Source organism: Lasioglossum baleicum, chromosome 15, assembly GCF_051020765.1.
Source record: "Lasioglossum baleicum chromosome 15, iyLasBale1, whole genome shotgun sequence".
Classification (NCBI taxonomy): domain Eukaryota; kingdom Metazoa; phylum Arthropoda; class Insecta; order Hymenoptera; family Halictidae; genus Lasioglossum; species Lasioglossum baleicum.
In genome coordinates, this window is record NC_134943.1 from 8267829 (window position 1) to 8291941 (window position 24113).

Consider the following 24113-nt stretch of genomic DNA (forward strand, 5'->3'; position numbering starts at 1 on the left):
CGTTCGAAACGCTTCGTTTTTCCCTCGAGGCGAAATAAAGCACGCAGCAAGCAACGTAACAAATGTGGACACAGCTTTAGATTAGCAATTCTTGGAACTAATTGACTCGCGGCGCAGATGCGGGTTAATTCTTCGGTCGAACTCGATGACTCTTGGGAGGGGAGGGAGACAGAAAACAGAGAGCAGTCTGACGGCAATAAAATGTTTCCTCGCTGCATATGCATGCGTTACGCTCAGGGGAAAATCAATGCACCACTGGCCGCTCGCGGTGCACCGTGCCGGTATTTTTTTCCCGAGACGCGACGGGACGCTCGGGGAAAAATACGATCGCCTTAAATGTAAAGGCGGGCCGCGGGGATTTCATCAGCCTCTAAATACTCCTCGCACTCGAGAACCTCGGAAAATATGGAAAAACGGATTGCAGAGTTAATCGCTTTTGCAGTAACGATACTAAATTCTCGTTTATAAAAAGACCGGAGGGAATCCATACTTTCTGCTTCGAGATGCGTTCGAATTCGCACAGAGTAATTTAGTAACGGACCCATTAAAAGCTTCTGCCCAATTTGCTGGTACACACGGTGCTTTTATTTTTCGTTCATATCGGTGTCTGTTATCCAAACTCGGCGAAGGCTCCATTAATGAACGTACGCCGGGAAACTGATTTAAACTACGATACAGTAGTATATATATAAATACCTTATACCGTAAAAAACTCGCTGAAAATTGAAACGGAAAATTCAATGGAGTCAAGCATCGTTTCATCTCATTTTCAACTTAGTCAATCCCCCAGAATTTTGTTATTCATTTTGTTATTACTTTGTAATCATTACTAGACTGCGAATTTTATGCATTTAACAGACTTCATGCAGTGGACATGTTAAAAATATTTAAGGACGTCAATGTATTCGTTTTAGTTTAATCGGATAATTAAAAGAAGAATACAATTTTTATTTGGCTCCTGTGTTCTGCAATCAATGCGGACATTTTTTATTTTGCATAAAGATCCGCAGTCTAATTATTACTATTCGATCCGAAGTTCGAGATTGCGAGAAGGGGCAATGACAAGGATAGTCCTCGCGCATTATAGCTCGTCGAGCGACAAGAAGGTGGACACGGACACCGCTTCCGATAGAAGTGTTCATTGAAATAATCAGCAGAAGAATAACCCCATTAGGTCGAGGAGGGTAATCCCACTTCTCGGGCGCGAATAAATTCGAGCGGAACGATTCTTCGCGCGAAAGAGAGACGGGAAAATTGCGAGGCGAATAGGGTGCGTCTAATTCGTGAACGGTGCCGCATATACTATACATATATGCTATATACGATTAAACTTCGGTTGTCAGGAGAATCTCCTGGCACGTTGACAGCCAGTGATATGGCGAAACAAACGCAAGGGCAACGAAACCGTTCGCTTTGCTCGAAACGTTTGTGCCACGCGGAAAAACTGCATCAACGTTGCGCTTATCCGCGAAGAAAAGCGTTTGGGATTGTAATTGAAAATTATTCTTGTAGCTATAGACTACGTAGGAAATTGTCGGATATGGTAAACAAAGTACGTGAACTTGGATAACGTTTCTCGTAATTTTTGTGCTTCGCCGTCTGCAGCTTCCATTAGCTCGATCGAAGGAGATAACGAATTCAAAACATTGCGCGCTGCGTTTCTCTTTTAACCGACGATAAACATCCGTCCACTGGTCCCTGCGGACCGAGAGCGAAAAAGCGCAACGCCGATCGGTAACTGATGCCATTAGCGTTATCGATATCATCGTGCTCTCTGTATTGTCTCGTGAGAGTCGGATACAGGTAAAAACTGCTCTGACGGGCACTATTCTCGCTCCGTCGAAACCGAGGGCCATGAAGCCACGCCCACCGAACGTGCTCTAACGATGATAAAGCACCGATACAACGCCTACTCGCTGCAGTCTGTATATAGAGAGCAAAACGGACGTATCTAGGATGCTGTTGGCGAGAGAATGACTCTAACTTTGGGAATGACCGCCGTGGTCAAGTGGATACGCTCCCCGACGACTCCTTTACCGTTTCGAAGTGCGGTTAAACCGTAATCTGGGAGACGGGCGCGTTTCCTATTAATGCTGCGACGCCTGCGGTCTTGTCACGAAACTTTCTGGCAATTAATACGATCCTCATGATACGCGAACTTTCATCCTTATCGCTGCGGGATCGACGGAACGACAGTCTGCGAATCCACCGGTTTATTAGGATCAGGATAAACCAGTTAGGGCAATATTACTTTCTGTCGGCATTCTGCTCTTCGACGCACTCGGCGCGAAAGTTCTTCGTAATCGCAGAGAAAAGTGTTTCTCCAGGAACCGCCTCCTTCAACTTTTGCTCTGTGTCAACGAATTTGTACAGTTGAGAACAGACTACCTCAAATGGGCGTGGTTTCGTTGCTCCTCCAGTGTACACACGTCTAGTAGATTGTCCTCGGATGTAGTCGTGTCGCCCGTATAGTGTAAACTGTCTTCAGTATACGTGCTTCAGTTGTCTCTTAATACAGATTTCTTAAAGTAGACGTGGCCTTTCAGCCTTTCGACGCAGACTTCCTCAAGTAGGCGTGATTTCGTTGCTCCTCCAGTGTACACATGTTTCCATGTGGGCTTTAAGTACTACAAGTACTTTAATCATTCTCCCAGTGCCGATTGCTGAAAGTAGGCGTGGTCTCCTGGCCTTCAAGGGCAGCATTCGCAGGAGCAGGCGGGGCTTTGCTGCTCTTGTAACTTCTTTCACCTTTCGCCACAGCTAATACTCTGAATTCGGTGAAAGGTCGCCGGGCCATTTTTCGGGGAATCCTTCGTGATCCGAGGGACAATTGGACGGACAGCCGTTGGCACTTTTTCTCGTTTCTCTCGGCCGTGTCCCTGGCCATTGTCGAGCGTTGTGAGCGCTCTTCTCCCCCGGCTCTCCTACCCTCTGTGGCCGGCACTGTTTATCTCCGGGGCTGTCGCTTTTCTTCTCGGTGGCGGCTCCCTTATCTGTCCCTCCGGGAGGGATAGCACACGCGTTATCGATCTCCCGCGCACTTGTCTTCCGACGTGTAAGCCGCCGGGGTCGGCAGGCAGCCGTGACAATCTTCTCAACGAGATCCGACGACTCGGGACACTGAGGTTTCCTCCGCTACGCCGACCATCCATTCGGCAAGTTCGGCTTCGAAACCGCGGGCGCAACTTTCGACCGCATCTGCCACGATTCGTCTCCGTGTCGCGCGCCCGCTACCTCTTGGTCTAACTCGCTCCGCGAGTTCGCCGGCTCGATCGAATTTATGGTTACAGTTGTAAGCCCAGAACCATGTTCAACCGTGCCCCTAACGGAGTTACCACAGCCCGCGAAAATCTACCAGCTTTCATCTCCGACAGCACTTTTCACACGGATTTTCGTCAAAATAGAAATTTGCGTTACCAGTCTATCGAAAACGCCGAGACAGCATTCAGCCCGTGCGCCTGTTCCTGAATCGGTCTTTACAACTCGCGGGAACGCCTCGGGATCAATCGACCGGTTACAACAGCTGCTTTGAATCAATCGCGCTCCCGTTTATCCACGAGCCGCGATCAATCTTTTCTTTGGGCGCGACGCAGCCTTTGAAACGCGAATTCCCAGATCAAAGCGAAACGCGTGAAATACCGATATTCGGGAATTCCGAAGGCCCGACCGGAACACGGGCGCGCGGCTAGTAACGAAATAACTTACGTCGTCGGTCGGTTACGAGCCGGGATTGACGTTCGCACGGCAAACATGAAAACCGTTCCCCGGCCTGTATTCGTTGTTCGCGAATCACCGCGGACGAAGCTAAAGAGAAAGATACAAGAGACGGAGGAGTAATAAAAGCATAACGAGACCTCCGCAATGAACATTCCCGGGGAAATTACAATTTCCAGGTTCAGGAGAGCGCTCGGCGTTTCCACCTGTGAACGATAAAACCAGGGGAACGTTTCATTCCGCGTCGTTTTTCATATAGCCGGATAAAGCGAAAGATGCTAGGCTTTGCGACGACTCTTTGAGATAGAACGCGCCTCCGACCCCGTTCGAAATTACGTGAACGATCTGCTCACCGACGTAGAAGTCAAACACGCCTCTCTCTCTCTCTCTCTCTCTCTCTCTTGGTGCAGGGCAAAGAGTTTCCGACGCTCGCCAATTATAATTATACTTGATACCGGTTAACGGACCATCGGCGTAACTCACCGCTCCGGAAAACGGTGTTTCCCGCGGATACACCGGGCAATATCGGCTAGAACATCCGCCGGTCGCGTAATGTATGCCGACGCGAATTGCGGCCGCGCATTCGTAAATTTCCTCGATGCGTCTACAAATATTAATCACGGCGGACGGAACGTGTTCGGTGCTTTTCACGTTGCGATTTTGCGGCCGGTAAATCCGGCGAAATTATTCGCCGTGATCGGACCAGCCTGTAAATAGCAGATTCCGGTGAAAAATCACGAGCTATCGGTCCGTGAACTTCGGGGAAAAAGTAATATCCCCTTTTATCCCATTTTATTAACCGAAATGAACGAGCTAACCGAACAATGGCGCGGAATTATGGAAGATAATGGAAGTTACACGATTCATTAATAACGATGATATCCCGCGTTCAATTGATTTTTGCGGACCTCGGGAAATACATATAGTGTTTAATGATCAACTTTCTATAAATCTGTACGTCCTCCTCTTTGAATATTCGTTGATGATAATTCCATTCACTTCACATATTAGATTGGCAACTAAATTCGCGACCTTTTGTTTCGCAATTCTTTTATTGTATCATTATAACCTCGTTCAGTGACCATTCCTTTTTGGAACTGTCCCAGATCATTCAGAAAGTTCGTAGCCTGACACATAGATGATATTGGTAGCAGCAAAAACGTATCGTTGTTGAAAACATCCGTCCTTGAAAACTTGAAAAATCGTGCAGTCATTGAATATTTATATAAAAAAGGATTAAGCGGAAAGGAGATTTTCGATGACATGGTGAATGTGTTAGGGGACAGTGCTTCTTCGAAAAAATGGGTTGCTTTATTTAAACGTGGTCGTACAGACATTAATGATGATCCACGTTCAAGACTTCGGTCCGTTTATAATAAATATAATAATAATAATAATATATATATATATATATATATATATATATATACTATAAATAGAGAAAATTTAGATTAGATTGTTCAAGAAGTTGCTCACTTCTCCTCTTCAGTATGACACCGATATTCAGCACAAGAATGAATATTACAAAGCAACGTAATGCACGTACCGAGAAATAACTGGCGAGCGAAATAATGGCGGAGGGCGTACGATAAATCAGACATAAGTTAGGTATTCCCGTAAATCAAACGTTTTACGATATCGGAAAAGAAAAATAGGGTGAATTTCGACGTCGATAGGCGAGCGAGGGGTTAAAAACTACTGGCCGCTTTTTCACCGTTCCGAAATCGTTAATCCGATCGATTTACTTTCGCGAGAAACATAAAAAGTCTACCGGCGGGAGATAGTCGGCGAGTTAACTCGTCCTCGATGGATCGATCGATCCTCGGGAGCGAGAAGGAACTGCGGCTCGCGACACAACGTGTTCGGTCGTAATGTTTGCGAGTCTGTGTATTATCAGAGTATCGATTTTAAGCTCCGCGAGATGGAGAGAGATAGAGAAGAGAGAGAGAGAGAGAGCAGCTTCGATAAAAATATCGAGAATTCAGGCTGAAGCAAGGGACTGGAAGAACCGAAAATAGGCAGAGCGCGCAACGGTGATCGTGACGACGCCCGTTCACGATCCACGCGAAACACCCTCTCGAGCACACGGACGACCAGCTGGAAACCTGAAAACCTGCAAAACCTATGCGCACACAACCTAGCACACATTGCCCTCTATTACATCGCATCGGGCCGGGAGCACCTTGTTGCTGCGACCGAAATAGCGCTAATCGTTACAACCTGTTACCGACGATTCTACCTCTGCGAAAATTCGTTCTTGTTTCTCCACCCGTGGAGATCCAAACACTCCGTGTAGAACAATGACCTTCAAGCTTATCTGCACACTAAATTGGCAAACGCAGCTGCGAGTGTCTTCGAGCAGCGTTAATTGTCTATTCAGCGGAATGCTTCGCTGCTCGAGTGTCGGAGTACAGGAGAACGTACCATCGCGAACATGTTGCAACGAAATCGGCTAACTAGAAACGGTACCATAAAAGCGTCGAATCTCTAACAAAAAATAATCTCGGAGACTTGAACGGCCACTAAACTGTAGCCAACCACAGTGTAATTCTACAGACCGCACGCACATCCCGAAAAGATCCCACCAATCCAGGTAAAAGCGTCAGATGTCTGACGAAGAATAATTTCAGAGACTTCAACGACCACTGAAATGTGCCTAACCACAAGTAGAGTACCACAGACCGCCACGCATAACTCAAAAAGAATGAGTCCCATTATTTCAGTAGAATATCCCCGGCCATTTGCACGCGTCAGACATAATTTTCGGCGGAACGAGATCGCAACGTCGACGACATTCGTCAGCCGAGGGGGTCGAACGAGGAAAGCGTAGGAGAGAGGAGAACATCCATTGTCCCGGATGACCCCGGCATTTCACCGGCACGGCAACGGAAACACCTGTCGAGTGCCGGAATGCGTGGCCACGCCCCCGCAACAGCGTCGACGGGACTGTAATTCGTAAAACGGAGAGTCAGCGACGCGTTCGATTGACTTTCGATGCCGACGCCGATAAAAGCCGGGATGAGGAAGGTCGCGCGCGCGTGGGGAACGATAAAGGCGGGTAATTCCGGAAATTCCGCTTCCAGGACGGTCTCTGGTAATCCTGGACCGTCGTTCGAAGAACGGAAGGGGTCTTGACTCGCGTGGTAGAGCCTGCAGGACCCCTTTCGACGATCAATTCCCTCGGACCTTTGCCTCGCCACCTAATAACCCGGCCCTCGGCGTTATGGTCGGACTGATCGAATGAATATCGAACGCGTGACCGGAGGATGGACCCGGTCACAGAAATATCTGATTCGAAAATTGGCTCGGTAGAAAGAAAAGGAAATTTGTCCATCCCAATTCTAATTTTCTTCTGATCGTTTGTATCAAGTCGAACAAGCGTGCCATGATATCGTTAATAACTTTGACAGGCAGCAAATGTTTTTATATTTTTCATTTCACAATTATTGAAATTATGAAGTTGTTTACATCGAAATCGATTCGATAAATGGCCTTATCCAAGCACATATTGTGATAAAAATTGCACAGAATCTAAATAAATAGAGTCTTGTCATTATTGTAAGCGAAAACATTTTAATCGCAGTTTGCGCTCGCTAGATTTAGTGTTAATAAAAAGAGTCCCGGTCTTCGAGAATCGTGGTTCGTCCGTTTAACGCCGATTTAACAGTATCAAAGGGTCCAGGCGAAGGAGATTGCTGCAATTGTCATTCCCCTGCGAAGTAGTACAAAGCAGCACTCAACTCTTCTCGATTCCAAGAAAGAAAGAAAGGGTCGCTCTTCCACGGTGTATCAATTACACCGGTCGTAAACTTTACTTCCACCGGAACTTTTCATCCTCTTTCGTCTTGATACCGTTATTCAAGGAGGTGCTAACATTTCACTTTAATTAGCGGACCGAACGGAGTCTACGCCGGCGTAATAAATCTGATAACAAATTTAAATTGCGCTTTGACAAAAGATCTGACTCGAGGAAGCGGCAAGAAATATGGGAGTAAGTTCTACGACTTTTCGTAGACTTTGCACGGTGCGGAACACGGAAGTCGATATTTTTTTCGTTTGAGATGCACAAAGCCTTCGGTCGTCCCTGTCACGGGAGAAATCGTGCCCCCAGGACGAAACAAATTTCCGTCAGGCGAGGAACGACGCGAAGAACTGGCAAAAAATTCGAGTTCCGGGGCCAGCAGCAGTCAGCGGTCATAATCAAATCCCGTTTATCCTGATTGCGATCTCGAGGACTGCGACGAGGAATCCATCCCCGAGGAGATTCGCGATTCGATTCGAACGAGCTCCGGCGCCGATTTACCCGGCTGATTGGTTCGCGATTCACGCAACACCGACAAATATCCTCGCGCGAGAACTCGGGAAAGACGAGCCAGCTTGAAATATCGCTTCCGCTGCGCTGCGAAAGAATAATACCTCCGGCGAAAATTTACTCAGGATTCCCCTTGTCGCGTTACTCTTCCGGACCCTTGCCCCGTTTCCAGGCCGAGACTCCTGCGAGAAGAAGAAACGTTTCTCTCGAAAGTCACCGCTTGATTTCGCTTCGCGACGCTCTTTTAATGTTCACCGTAAATTCTTCGAGGATTTTCAGCTCGACCGGATGAACGGTTGAGTTTACATTTCTCAAATCTTTCTGAGAACGATGTCCTACAATATTTTTGGGATGTTCACCATTTGGAATAACCCAATTCAGCATAACATAACATAAATGAATTATGTTCTGTCTATGTATATGTCATGTAATTCAATTGAGCACAACACTTGTGTTCCCTATTGTGCGTCGCAGGATACATCAGAACAATGCAAACTCTAAAATATGCGTTTTACGAACAGCTATTTTATCTTGCTTAAACGTAGCTACAACGTATACGATATTCTAACGGATCACTGTATACTCTACGGCAATGAGAAATTTCTTTTCCGCGGGCTATCGTATTGGAATCCTTGTTTCCGTTTCCATTTGCGATCGAGCGACGCTTCGAGAGCCGAGGCTGGTCCAGGGTCCGATTTATCGTTGACATCTGTGTTCTCGCAGGGTAAACGGTGTCTCAGGCTCCGCCCTCGCAGAAGGGACACCGAGTTTCCCGTTACGAGCATCGAGAGAGCCAGAGGCCGGCGATTTAAACCGTTTTCGTTTACGAGAAGAATCACCGCGTCGCGCGCCGTTCCTCCGAAGGGGGTCGTCGTCGAGACGAGAAATCATTTTAGGCGTGGAACGGTGTTCGCTTCGAGGTATATCGTTTGGAATTGTCCCTGTTTGGAGAACTGGAGCATGTAACGAGACAGCAAAGTCGATGTACGCGTGTGCACATCAAATTGTCGACGCCGTGTTAACGAGCGGTGACGATAATTACAGGCGAGCCGCTAATTCTATCGACGTCGTGGTGATCCCATGAATCCGGATTTGCGAATCAATGCAAGCCCATCATTTTAAACAGATCTCTGATAATAATCGATCATCATTTCAGCTTCAAAATTTAAAATAGTAGCCGTTCCAGATGAGTGAATGGGTGTCTGAGAGAAGGGCCTATGTCAGGTTTTTTAAATTTTATAGGAGCGTATAGTTTTGAACTGAAACGAGAATTGCAAGAAATTCGAAGTGAAACCAATTATTCTAAAGCCTCGTTATAGAGTATGAAATAATAGACCATGAATCTGGATACGCATTCGGTGCCAGCGGCAGCGTGAATTACACCGGAAGTAGCAGAGCCTGCTTCGTTGCCAAAGCCAGGAGGATCGCGGAGATCGTTCTGTTGGCGGAGAAAGAGAAAAAAAGCGACGCGGAGGAGCGCCAACTTGGAAGGGAGTTCCGAAGCGAGTGGAAGAACGGCAGGGAAAGACTACTGTGTGAAGTAGCGAGCAGAGTTTGCAAGCGACACCCTCGAATCCGTAGTTCTCGATCTGCCGTCCCTGTGATTAATTATATTTAACCCTGGCTAACTAAACTTCCGTGAAGATGGCGATCTGGAGGTGTTTTTTGTCCGCGATAGATCAGACGATCTTTCAGACTTTGTGGTGCTTGCACTGGGTGTGCCGACTAAAGACTACGAACTCGAAGGACCACCTTCCCACTTGGAAGGAAACAAACACCAAAGAATACTGTTGACAGTATATTTACAACTATGTACTGTCCGTCCAGCAAGAGTTGGCACAGAGACACTCGTAGGTACCACGTGGTATCCCTACTCCGCGCTACACGTCCTCCGCGAAACGAGCGTCTTGAGTGCGACTGCAATAGACCGTTCCCGCCAGGAATGTGGGGTCTCGCAGATCCCCCTGCACCCCACTAGCAAAATCTGTGCCAACTCTCGTTGGACGGACAGTACAAGTCTAGAGAGCGCGGTGCTAGCTCTAGATGTGACTAGAGTCACTTCTGGCGAGGATCTGATCAAGAGACGAGAGTTTCAAAAAACGAAGATTCGGTCATCCCCAACTCCTTGGGGGTTTCATCCCTACTGCCTTGAGGTGGGGGGTGGTCGGATAGAAACTAAGTACTTGAGCCGGGCCCCAAGATTCGCCAAGGTTGCACATTTTTGGCGACCGACCCTTGGTTTTTCCATCCATCTAAAAAACATGTGCGCCGTAGCTTCAAGCAGCCAGCCGCGCTGATCCTGAGAGAGGATTATTTTAACCGTTTTACGGCAAGGGATTGCATCGAGAGTACCCGGGTACGGACAGCAATTTCATTAAGTTAATGGCGCTGATAGGCCCAACGACGTAGCCAAACTATAAAAGTCACGTACCGGGCCCACTGCGCAATAGCGATGTCCCTGCCGTAAAACGTCGCCCGACGCGATTCTCTACAGGAGGTTTGATCTCGCGATCGAAAATCGAGTGTTTCCATTAGTACAACTTTTGCGTCATTTGCGCGCACAGGTTAGTTTAGTCTAGAGCTAATGCATGCCAGCTGTTACTTGGAAGCACCGCGCGAATGAATTATTCAGACGCTATAGCGCCTTAAAGGGTTCATTGGTAGACACGGTAATATTCACGTTCGCTTGACTTCGTGCCAGAGAAAATATGTCAGTTATCAGAGGATAAACCGACGGAATTTTCGCATCGATAAATTCACCGTTCCCGAGCACGGAATTTGTCGCTTCGCGCGTCATCGCGAGGAGTTCTCGCGGTTAAAGGAAAACAGCTGTCAACTACGTTGACGAAAATTGCATCGCGACAGGATTTCGCGAAAACTGTCGCTTCGATATATCCCCTTGGCAAATAGAGTCTGGAAGTAGAAAGAAAAGCACTGTGAAAAATGGAGGATCCGAAGGTGAAAAGTGTGGCTGAGAGTGGCTCGAAGAAACGTGCTGGCAGCGAGACGCGCAGCATGGGTCCTTGAGAAAAGACACAGGTTTAAGAGGAAGTGGTTGGTGGACGAGTTCGGTGAAAGGCGAGGTGCCGGGAGAGGAGAGTTGAATAGAGTAAAAGTGGAGGAGGTTGCGGCAGTGTTGAATCGAACAACTGGCCGATTGGTGGCGAACGTTAGGTCGATTTAGTCGCGGTAGCAATGAACGAGCGAGCTCTCGTGCTTTGAGGCGCGCGTTTCACGAATAATCGTGTTCCGGCTGGGTAAACATGGCGTTAAAAAGATTCTCGATCGGAGAATGGTCGCTAGCCGACACAAAGAGCTGCCTGGCAAAGAGGATCGAGAGAGCTCTCTCTCCCTCTGTCACTCTTTCGATTGACTCGAGTTCTCAATGGTATCAATGACGAAGGTGTACGATCCGATCCAACATAACGGCTTTACAGCCGGTATTAGGGACACGCGGGAACAACACGGTGTGTAACCAGCGGCTTCAGTCAGCGGGACTGAATGCAGAATAGTTATCTCGCCGTTCCAAGATCCATCGATCCAACCGCACCACTCTCCACGATCGAGAATGTCCCCCGAAACTCGAATTCCGATGTACCGACGACACTCGCCTCATCGATTAAAACCTTCGTTTCGAGGACCCTGCTTGCCGAACGAATTAAAGCGATTTATCAAAATCGTGATCCAACCGACCAGAATTCGTTCCAACCCCCCTGCCCACGGTAAAGATAAACGATCCTGTTGAAACCCTCGGAAAATGGACGCTAGCCACTGCGTGCCACTGTCGGCGATGCTCTGGTCCATTCAGACCCTCATTTATTCATTTCTTTCCAGTCCCGTCTTTTTACCGTCTCGTCCGACCGGTATTTATTTAAATTTCCCGCCAGATGCCGTGTAACCGGATGATAGATTGCTCGTTCGAACCAGCTAAGACAATGAACTAGTGCAGAATTAACGGTGCTTAGCTCTGATTAGATCCTCGTTTGTTTTATTCTTTCTACTGTATTGTTTTTCTCGCGAGAGACCGAGCGTCTAGATGATGGATTGTGGATTTTCGTTGTTGAACAAGTCAAGACAATGTACGATTCTCGCTACTAGACGATTGACGATCCATTAACACTTTACGGACGGTTGTCGCGGCATCAGCCCAAGTATGTCCAGTCGTATATTACATACTTATATCTAAAGTTTAAAAAAGAATGAATAAATTTCGTTTTTCATTCATAATCTAGCATATTATGTATTACTGTTCGTTCAACGAACATTAATTCCGACTAGGATGACACCCTGTATGTATAAACTTAATACGACCGCAAATGGAATCCCGTACGGAAAAGTATGTATAATAATTGCGCTTTTGCTCCGACCTGCTGGTACACCGATCAGCGAAATCCGCCAACTCACGAATCACGATAATACAATAATTAAATCAGATAGAATAAAATGAATAAAAAAAATAAAATGAATAGAATAAAAACCCGCAAAGGGTTAAAACTCTTTTTAGTGTAACATTTTGCTCTATCTGACTTAATTATTGTATTATCGTGATTATTAGCGAATTAACCGTAAAGCACATAAACGAGCCCCCATATTTTACCACGTTTTTATGAACTCGCTTTCTTGTCTGTCTGTTTGTTTGTTCGGTACAAATTTTGCAATTGATTTTAAACTAACTTCCCGATGAGCTAGAGACTTGGAACTTTAAACATAGCTCAGAACTGGATGACAGTGCAATATTAACTCAATGTTTAAAATCGATTGAAAAATTTCACGCACACAAGACTACAAAGCAGAAAATAGTTATTTAAATAAAAAAATGTTTAATATACCACGTTTTTAAGACGGACTCAAAAGGATAAAATAACTTTTCCTAGCCCCATACAGATAGTCCTGAAAATGTGTGATTGTGAATTTTTAATAGCTATGAAAATACTTGCAAGATTTAACTTGTAACTTGTAACATTTAATTATCTATTGCATGCGCCCCACGTTTTTCGTTTTAAATCTTACAAGTATTTTCATAGCTATTAAAAATTCACAATCACACATTTTCAGGACAATCTCTAGGGGGCTAAGAAAAATTGTATTCAATTAAACATTATTATATTAAACATTCTTTTTATTTAAATAATTATTTACGCGTATCAGCAAAGAGCATATGCAATAAATATATTCAGTCTCGTGTTTTAATGCTTTCCAGCGAATCAGATTTGAAAAATGCATGAACTCCGGTACACCATTAAGAAGATCATTTGATTTTCGTCAGTCGGCTGGAATTAAAGCTGACATTTGATCGGAAAAAATGCATTTCTATAAACCAGTTATGTCGTCTATAAATTAATGTAGATTACAGTTTGTACAAGTCAATTCAGACAATAATATCTACAACTCAATCTGGATTATAATAACTACAAATCAATGTGGTTTATGTCTGTGCATCGACGAGGATTACAGCATCCATAAACCGATATTATTAATTCATCAACTTGCAGCCCGGAAAATCCAACAGCAAAGAACAGCTTTTATGAATATGGAAAATTCGCCAAGTGGTGTGTCTTTATCACATAACTCTTCGAATGTTCTTACTATTTGAAATTAAAACTACCCAAAATTCAACAGCAAAGAACAGCTTTTACGAATGCGAAAAAATTAGCCTAGCGGTGTCTCTTTAGCTTTTTCTGATAAACGCAAACTGAATTATAATTGAATGATACAAGGTTAAAGCAATTTCTGAAGTAAGAGGGAGAAAGCAGTTCGAGCCGGAGAAGTGGGGGAAGGAATCGCTCGATGAAATTCAGGCGAATAAATAGCCGAGTCGTAGTCTCGTTAGCGCCTGGCCTGTCGGCACGAAGGGTTAAATAGTGAAACTTTTTGTTTGAGGAGAGAGCACGACACGCGATAATCGAAGGCGACGACGAAGTTCGTCGCAAATAACGTGCGACAAATTTAGAGCGGGAGAAGGATCGCGCGTCACTGTTTTCAACGGGATAATATACGATAGGCCGGGGCCCGCGCGCGCGGACAGAGAGACAGACACGTGGCGACCTTATCGACGCAATTTTGCAGGCATGCGTTGCGTATCCGTGAACCGGTGTGCTCGAGACATTCGGTTAGAATCGAACTGTCTCACTGGAGAAATCTATTCGACATTACCAGTCGAACGGACGGGACGAATTCGAATTCGTCGCATGGAAAAACTGTTTTCCCTGTCGACCGGCGGAGAACGAAACTTTAGAGGGAATCGCAGATCGAATTAATATCGTTGCTTTGGTAATACGAGACCCGTGCGGGAACACCGCGAACATTATTGGAACGTCAACGAGGACACCGAGCCCGCTATTCGTTCCGCGATTTATTCAGGAATTTGTTGCGCCCCGCGAAACACTGAAACCGTGTGTTTTGCCTGGGTAGAGTAGCTGTGGAATCCTTCCTCGACACACCAAATATACCTGTGCATTATTAAATATATCTCCCCGCCGGAAAGTTTCATGGTTCAATCCATTTACGCGCACAATTCATTTGATTTGCGACCGACTCTCGAAACGTCCGAGGCATTCTAATTTCGACGCGTAGTTCAGATTTTTGTAAAACACATTCAACAATAATGTTTTAGCTTATGAAAAAGATTGCAAAAGAGTGCAATTGACAAGAAATTTATCGAATCAGTTTCCGCCACCATGTAAACGAGAATTTTCCTCTGGGACCGCAAAGGGTTGACGCAAAGGTTTAGAAAAATGGCGAAAGGGTTTGAGGGCTAATAAGGATTAACTATCACGGCCATTCGGGAGTTCGAAGTGTTGCGGCTTATTGCGGCTTATACTTATGCACCCCGGCGAGAGTTTGCCGGTCTAAACGCTGTGTATACTACTGGTAATCCGGGATTGATCGGACGCGCCGCGCGTAGATTGTTTATTAACTCTGTCTCTCAGACGAGCATTAACTTTCCACCGGAGACTTAGACTGTTCTCCTCGGCTGAGAGTCAGGCGATGGTTTCCATCGAGACACTGGAAATTCGCGTAAACACCACGACCACGGGAACACCTAATTACTAGACTACGGATTTTATGCAATTATGACAAAAATGGGCACGTACAATACGAAGCAGTGGACATATTAAAAACATTTAAGGACATCAGTGTATTAGTTTCAGCTTGATAAGAAAATTTAAAAAATGATTTTCGATACAGGGTCTACCCGTTAAGTTTCGTCAGCATTTTTTAGACATTCCGGTAGTGCAATTAAAAAACGTTTTAGACAAAAATTTATCAGTAGTTGGTGAGCTACATGTTCGCATATCCTTAAATCTGAAAAAAAGCTTTTTACTTACAAAAATAAAGGTCATCTTGACTTTTTTAAATGGCACAATACGTTTTGGACACCATAGGATTGTTGCTGACGTCGAGACGAATTCAACAGTGTATTATACTATGATCTTGAAATTACCTCAAACTTGAAAATTTTGTGCAAACGTATAATTTTAATGAAACATTAGAACTGATCATAAGAACTGCGTTTTACCGATGGACAGCGTCGATTAGAATTTCTGGCGTGGCTAGCTGCTGCTAATGAAAAGGATCATGAAATTTTTATGAAAATTATGTGGACAGATGAATCTAAATTTACAAATAATGATGTTTTCAATCGACGAAATCAACGTTATTGGTCAACAGAGAATCCACACTGGACACGAGATCGCAACTTTCAAACTAAAATTAGTGTCGATGTTTGGTGTGGTATTTTAAATGGTCACTTAATCGGAACATTCCTTCGAAGAAAGTTTGACAGCTGCTCGATATCTGAACTTTTTGGAAGAAAAACTTGCACACTTACTGCAAGACATTTCACTGAACGTTAGGAACGATATGCACCTTCAACAAGACGGGTGTCCTGCCCACAATGCTATTATAATTAGGGGATATCTTAATAACAAGTTTAGAAATCGTTATGGTTCAATTCGTTGGCCACCGCAATCCATTGTATACGACACAACAATCGATAATGTTCAAGAACTTCGGAATCGTGTAACAACTGCATGTAATGACATAAAACGAGACGCCCTAATTATGGCGACAACGAAGAATCTAATACAAAGAGTTCTATATCGCTGAAGATGGATCGCAGTTCGAACATCTGATGTAACTTGATTTATTTTGTAAGAAATAATTTTTCATTATCAATTAGTCATTTCAAGATCATAGTATAATACACTGTTGAATTCGTCTCGACGTCAGCAACAATCCTATGGTGTCCAAAACGTACGGTGCCATTTAAGAAAAGTCCAGATGATCTTTACTTTTTTAAGTAAAAAGCATTTTTTTCAGATTTAAGAATATGCGAACATGTAGCTCACCAAGTACTGATAAACTTTTGTCTAAAACATTTTTTAATTGCACTACCAAAAATGCCTACAAAATGGTGAAGAAACTTAACGGGTAGACCCTGTACATGCAAACAATATTTATCTTGCATAAAGATCCGCAGTCTACTAATTACAGAGTATAGGAAAGTGCTCCCGGGAGAACTGTACAAAAATACATCGTCATATTAGGAAATAGAGAAACCTCGACTCGACCCAGATCCCGAAATACGGGATTTCGTATCGATATTGGCGGACTCGATTTCCTCGAATCCCTTTCGCGGAGTTTAAAGTGGAAGATGAAATTTTTGATTCGATTCGCATTCGACTCTCGAGAGCTTCCCTTTTCTGCCTCGCAGCTTCTCGACGTTTCTTTGCTCGATGCAAAGTTAGGGTAAACTGTGAAAATTTCGCTGATTTTTTCGCGTACCTTTGTTGGCTTTCAACCCCCTTGCTCCGCCCCTCGTTATTTCAATTCAATTTATCCTCTGGCGTTGAGTACGTGTAATTGAGAAATATTAATACATTCGAAAGGTAAACAGCTGATTGCATCAGATGGATTTTTGTTTGATTACCTCCCGGAAATTCGAACGCGGTTATTTACTTATTACGTGTCCGGGCGATTCCTTTGCGAACGATTTCCCGTATACTAATATCTCCGATGAATCAAATGTATCAATTTACATTATCAAACAAAATTATGTATTCGAGCGATAAATGTTAAGTTCAAGTGAATGAGAAACAGCCGTGTTTAATGAAAATTTGTGTTCTATTGCTCAAGAACAACAAGCTTTTCAAACTGCCTCTGAGGTAACATTTTCCTGCGGAGGATTAAACGGGGGATTTCATAAAAGAAACACTTTGGATCCTGCGTGTACCACGATCGCCATGAACTTGACTAGATTCACAGCGTTCCTTTAAGGAAGATATGCCAGTACGAAGGGTTGAATTCGCGAATTTCTTGGTTGGAACTGAAACGAAGGAAAGTTTGAAATTTTTTGGAAAATCATTCTTCAACGTCTAGAGATATTTAACGAATCTAATCGGATTTATCGTTCTCGGTAATTGATGGGAAAGTTGCGGCGTTGACGCGCAACAGGCGCAGAGGCCCGCGAGCCAACCGGAAGTAGCTTGCGTGCGATCGCTATAAGCCCTAGACTCGTCTATCGGATCGTGGGGGTACGAGTGGCCAGTTGCGAGTTCTCGAACTGTTTCGCAACCTCTGGGATCCTCCCAGATCCCTCCATTTTGCGGTGGAAAAAAAGTGAAATGCGCGATAGCACTTATCTAGAAAGTGGAATAAGAAATGGGGAGGGAGATAAGCCGAAGAATAGCGCAACGGGCTGAATACCGAGACCAATTCAAGCTCACCGGGACAACAATTAATAAACGACTATTATCGCGAGACGACCCAACGATCCCTGGAAGCTGTATGAATTCCAGATAAGCTCGACTTCCGGTTACAGCAGCGGGGAAACGCCGTCGAGAATTCCTACGACGATGAAAGGGACAAGGACAGGGCGTGAAAAGGCTCTCGAATCCCTCCGAGCATAAAGGGACCAGGAGGATAACGATAAATGGAATCGGCCGGACATTGCGATTGGCTCTCATAGGGAGGGGTAGTCCCTTCCGTACTATGCGAACGGTATCGCGGCGAGAGGAAGCTGTTTTGTAATTATAAAGAGATTGTTTCTCTACCCTTGAGTCGAGGCAGAGTCATGCCTATCTCAGACCCTCCAACCTACAGGTTTAAGAAGCGGCAGAGTTTGCTCGGTAGCCCAGGACCTTCCTAGAAGCCGTTTCGATCGGAATTAGATGGGGCGAGGTTCTCCCTCCATTCTACTCTCTCTCTCTCTCTCTCTCTCCTTCTCTCTTTGAGGAATCATCTCGCGAACACGCGCACACACAGCGAACCGCCTCCAAATTCTGTTCTTAATTACCGGCATCGATCGCCGTTCATTTCAGAAGGATTAAACGCCCGTGGTTTCGGATCGATAGGCGAACGACCCGTCGCTCGAGATCCCACGAAAACAATTTCCTTCGATTCCGCGTTTAATCCGGTGCCGCACTACTCTGGGAAGCGAATTTTTCTGGCCGACTTTCGATTCTTCAATTTTAATTCTTCACACCGTCATTCATTCTCGGCGAAATCTCCCACATGCAGAATTTAGATTAACGTAGGTATTACAGTCGATGCTTGAATAATTGGTTATCACTAGACTGAAGATTTTGATGATAAAAATGATTTAAAGAATTATTGAAGAAAGGGTAGTTGCCAAGTGGCTCTCGTGTTTTACAACTTTTATTTCGCTTAAGGATCCGCAGTCCACTTATTATTAAACTCTTCGCTCATGAATAATGCCTGACGACTGCAGTCATCTATCACTTCTTTACGCTCGCCATTTAAGTAGAAAGCCTTAGTAGATTTTTCTAGGAAATAACAATCCTGTAAACCCCCGAAGTCCAAACGTATTACTCGACTCTAACAATGTATGTGGTCAGATATAACCTTCTGAAGACAAGGTAGATGTTTTAAATACCTACTCGACGTCAGGCAAAACATATTTAATGCTTTTAAGATAGTTTTAAGATCATCTACAAATTAGATGGTGATGGTTATACAGGGTGTTCATTTGAAAGCTTTCCAGCCGAATATCTCGAAAAGTATGAAAGATATTAAAAAAGTGTAAAACGCGTGTCCAAGGATTTCGAGGTGGCAAGAGGGGGGCAGTATCAGTTTTATATTTGCATCCCCCTCTTTCCTCCTCGAAATCCTTGGACACGTGTTTTACACATTTTTAATATCTTTCATCCTTCTCCAGATATTCGGCTGGAAAGTTTTCAAAATGAACACCCTGTATAGCCACTGTATCTTGGTTAAAATTGAATTTTTATTTTGCATAAAAATCTGCAGTTTATTTATTAGCAACCTCAGGGGCAGCCAACTGTCAATTTTCACAGCCTCCCGATGAAATTTTGAATCTTGGCCACGGAACGTCGTTTTCCAGACCACCGTGGTTCGTTTCCGTTCTCTCTGGTTTTTCTATCAAGCCAGCGAAAAAATTCGGGGGATGTCCTCGATAGAATCGTCGGATTTCCTCGAATTCCATTTCCAGGAGCGTGCGACTTAAACCAAAGTTCGTGAGCTCTTTCGGTATCGAGATTCCACAGATCCGGTAAAAATTGGAATTTGTCGACAAGATTACCACCGAATAGAAAAACTAACTGGCCTGCTGGTTGGAGCTGTCGCTCTTCTATTCCGACATTAATCCTCTTTTTCTTCTTTTCGTCGAGCTGGGCTAGCGTGAAATTAACGATGAATCGATAGACGCGGCAACAACGCGCGGAAAGACTATTTTCGTTCGAAGAAACAAACCAGCGAGAATATCGACTAATTTCTTCGTGTTTCGCGGCCCGTGTTTCATCCCCGAGACCGCAGAAAAATTCTCGCTGTATCTAGTTTGCATCGAAGTCGCAAGAATTGAAGTTTCCCGAGAGTTGATCGCGGAACTTCCGAGCATTTACAAAAGTCGGGGGGGGGGGAGGGGGTTTCCGAGGACTGTAACCAGCGGAAGCAGAAATTACACCGACTCGCGGAGACAACCTCGTTTAGTTCTCTGAATCACGTTCAAGTTAACAACATATCCCGGAGAAACGCTGGGGACGACAGAGACGATGGAACAAGCGCAACAATTTTTAAACTCGGCGAATGCATTACGGTGAGTTACTGGAACGCCACGGAAATTGAGAATCAAGAATCTAGTTGAAATATACCTGTGAACAAGTTAGACTTTACAAGACGACCAGTTGAAGAAAGTGCGTGGCGAAACAAATTACTGTTAACAAATTAGTTCAACATCCTAGAATGAATCAAAGTTGAGAAATATGCAGCGCGGAGAATTACGAAACCGGGAGACCACGGAAACAGGGATTCGCAACGATAGTTCTCCTAACGAATTGAATAATAATGGGAATCGTTGAAGAAAAGCAAAGAACGGTGAACGTTTCGGAATCGAGATGTAGCAGAGAAGTAAAATCCCTTTCTTATCCGGGAGGGCTGCTACACCCTCGATTCGGCTATTCTTCTCAATAGGCTGATACGTTTCTGTGACAGGGACCCTCGGGATCCAGAATCTAGTCGATACAGTCCTCGATTCCGAAGCACGACAGCCACGGAAGGCTCTAGGGAACAAGAAACGAAGCCGTCCGCGTAAAAAGTTCTCTCTGAAAATGCTCTTGTTCCCTGTTCCCTGGTAGCCTGTGTCCGTCAAGAGCACTCGGAACGAGCAAACTTTCCCCCGGCCCTCGAAACCCAGCCGAGAACAATTTCCGGCAGTTCCAGAGCCGAAACTATACCAGAGGTATGGACCTGCATTGGGAACAGCCAGCAAGATTCGAAACTTTTGCGCTCCTGGATCGCAGGCTGACGCTTTTCCCCACTGATCATACAACTATCGGATAAACGACGCTACTCGCACGTTCGTTTGTTGACACGTCGACTGCTGGCAGCCGTACAGACAACGCGGAAATCGAGATTTATCATCGGTACCTTTTTTTCTTTGGAAATCGTGACAATATCACGTAGCTGAAGTTTGGTGGAACGAGTCTCGAAGAGTCTTAACCGCGTTTTTTGTGAGTTTTCTATTTTCTGCATCTATACTCGTTCATCGCCAGAATTGCATAATATTCTACTTATCATAGACACTGCTATTTGAAATGTTTTCTCGTTCTTTAAATACTGATTAACAGACTGCGAATCTCAAAGTTAAATAAAAACTTTCTGCATTGTTCGTGGGAAACAGGACTAAGGTAAACAATGGTTTCATCCCTGCATGACTCCGTTGCATCAGAAACAATATCATAATGCAACGTTAGCGGACGAAAATGTACATTTCTCGGAGCTCTCGGAATAATTCTACTGGATGCTGGACATCCTTCCTCGCAATGGCGACCGGGTGAACGATGGAGCAAAATTAACTACCCTATTGGAAGATGCGATTTTTTTTTTATTTTGACATTAACCCTCGTCTTTTTTTTCAGTTGTCAAGTGGGACAGCGTGAAATTAACGATGAATCGATGCACACCGCAATAACGCGCGGAGATAGCGACTATTTTTATTCGGAGAAGTAACTCGACGGGGATATCGATTGATTTCTCGCGTTGGCCTAAAAGATCGCTCTAATAGCTGCGGATTTCTTCCTTTCTAAGAATAGGATAGAATATAGTGCGAATACTATTATCTGGGAAGCCATTTTGAATCGAAAGAGAGGACACTGTGTGCTCCTCTCGAAGAAAGACTGTTCGCCATCGACTGTCTTGCAAACGTATTCACACTTTGTGGACGCGTGTGAACGCTAATCAAACAATTTTACTAATAATCGTTCAATAAATTATTACTCTCGACGAAATATCGAATAAATGTTTACCGAACACCACACTGTTTCCATCTGCAAAAGGGTTGATGATATGAGCGGCTGAGGAAGTGGCGCAAGTCAGTTCCTCTCGCAATAGATGCCACCAATTTCTGTTCAATCAAATAGACAAACATTGACTTGTACCAGTTCTGCATTGAACGGCTCGTATAGAGAATTATGCTACCAGCATAATTTATGCCAACAGATAACGCGGTAACTTTCCCGTGAGCAAATACGCGAGTCACTGCGAAACTTTGAAAAATATCATCGCTAGCTGTTTCAGACGTATTCATCCCCAGCAACCCTTAGCAATTCGATCGGCAGCAACGTGTTTTGCGTTCGCCGATGCTGGCCGGCTTCAATTCCAAAGGTGTCTAGAGCCGTAGATCCACGCACAGAGCAGAATCTGCGCTCGACCGGCGAAATATAATCCAAGGCCGTGTCCTCGGGCCCGTGAAAACCAAACGACTTGGAAATGTGAGTGCGCCACGGCCGATTAAATTCCATCGGGATCGAGAGCGACCAATCGAGCGGCGTTCACCTTTCGAAGCCTGTCGCGTCGCCAGTTCGCTGAAGAGGATTCCTCTCTGGATTCTTGCCTCGAGTCCTGTCTCTCGCTGCCCACGGGATTCTGTCCCGTCAGAAGGACGACGTCTCTCGGTCGCCGCGTCTCACTTCGACGGAAACTAGCATCGCAGATTGCATCGAAAAGGATCGTCGAATAGCATCCTCGGCGCAGCAGGCGTCTTCTTCTGACAAATTAGCGGCGTTACCTGTTGATCGGATTGTTCACCGGCTTCGCAGCACCATTCTGATTCGAGCAAAAGCGAATTCACACGCGCACACGACGCGAGCTTTACCGTCGAAATCCGTCGAAATCCACCGATAAACCACTTCGCGCCGGATCAGGCGCGTCAGAATCGACAAATTCGGGATCTCCGCGCGCGATCCAGCGTCCCGAGATGCACTTGGACAACCTTTTAGGCCGTCCGACGGACGGTTGGCGCGCGACGGGCCAAGCCAACCAACAGACACAGATAGACAGCGAGAAACGAAAAATGATCATGCTTGATATCGTGCTGGTGGATGGATAGTCGAAAGAAACGGAGCAACGTGACGGATACTGTCTAGTGACGGACACTGTTCTCATGCACGAATAGGATCCACCTTGTGCGTACGCGTTTGTACATACAGCTATGCGCATATGTACGGACGCGGGTAAGTGGCCCGCGGGGCAAGTTTGCTCGACTTGATTTGATCGGGTATAGAGATGATCGAGAACCGTGATCGAGTTTATCTCGGACAGAAATTGTGGTCGGATCTGTAATCACGAAGCCAGCGAAACTCCGAGCGCAGTTTCAGGGAACAACGGTCAATCGGGTGGAAGCGAGTGAAACATTAACCGGACGAATCTCGGCGATTAAAAAGCTGAAACGGTATTAAGAGACCATCGAGAATGCAGTGGAACGTGATCGACCACTGATCGAATAATAAAATCCGATGAAACTCGCCGATTAGCAGCCTGGAACGCTGTTGAAAGCCCCATCGGAATTCGGTCGACTGCGACCGGCCGGACAAAGAGTAATAAATAAAAACGTGGTAAAAATAGTGAGAGCCGATGGGACTGGACGAACAACTTGACGCGGCATTAAAAGACCGACGAGAGATCGGGACCGGATAATCGTGGCGTTTGATCGTTAAATTTCCTGGACCAAGAACTACTTTCTTTCTTTGTACGGGATCGAAGGAACACTTTTACGCGGGCCACTGTGTACAGTGTGCGTGTAGATCACGGGGTACGCGTGTGTGAGTGGAATATATCACGAGTAATTTCGGCGGGTCCGGTATCGAGACGAGAGAGCGTGCTGGTGTTTCTGGGTAACTTCGTAGCTCACCTGGGGTAGAATCATGACGTGCGGCAGCTGGCGCGCCTCGCCGCGCACTGACTCTTCCGCACCCCGAGCACGGCCGCCTCGCTCACCCCCACCCCGAGCCAGGCCTCCTCCTCGCAACCCTCTTCTACCCTCTTGCTACCCTCCTCGGGACCCCACCAACCTGCAGCGACCCGCCAACCCTCCGAAGCAACCCTCTCCGACTCCCTTTCGACTCGGCACCACACGCCTCGACTCACTCGCTCTCATGGCAGCATCCACCCTCTTCTCTCTCCTACCCTCTCCTCTCGTTTTAGCCCTGTGTCCCGTGTCTCCCACGAAAAACGACGCCGATTCGCTGCCGACCCACTGCCCGACGATCGCCCTCTGTCCGGCGCGCCGCGCCGTTCCGTGGCGTCCCGACGCCTGCTTCTTACCCGCGAT

At 45.6% G+C, this 24113-nt stretch overlaps 1 protein-coding gene across 1 annotated transcript in view; it reads right to left on the reverse strand.

Moving 5' to 3' along the window:
• Dop1 (dopamine receptor, D1) overlaps nucleotides 1–23895 on the reverse strand; it is a 63771-nt gene extending 39876 nt beyond the window's left edge. The window contains exon 1 of the mRNA XM_076439637.1: nucleotides 23694–23895. Within this exon, the coding sequence (XP_076295752.1) occupies nucleotides 23694–23708 (15 nt within the window). The 5' untranslated portion in view covers nucleotides 23709–23895. The remainder of the gene's footprint in view (nucleotides 1–23693) is intronic.
• Between the last annotated feature and the right edge of the window lie 218 nt (nucleotides 23896–24113).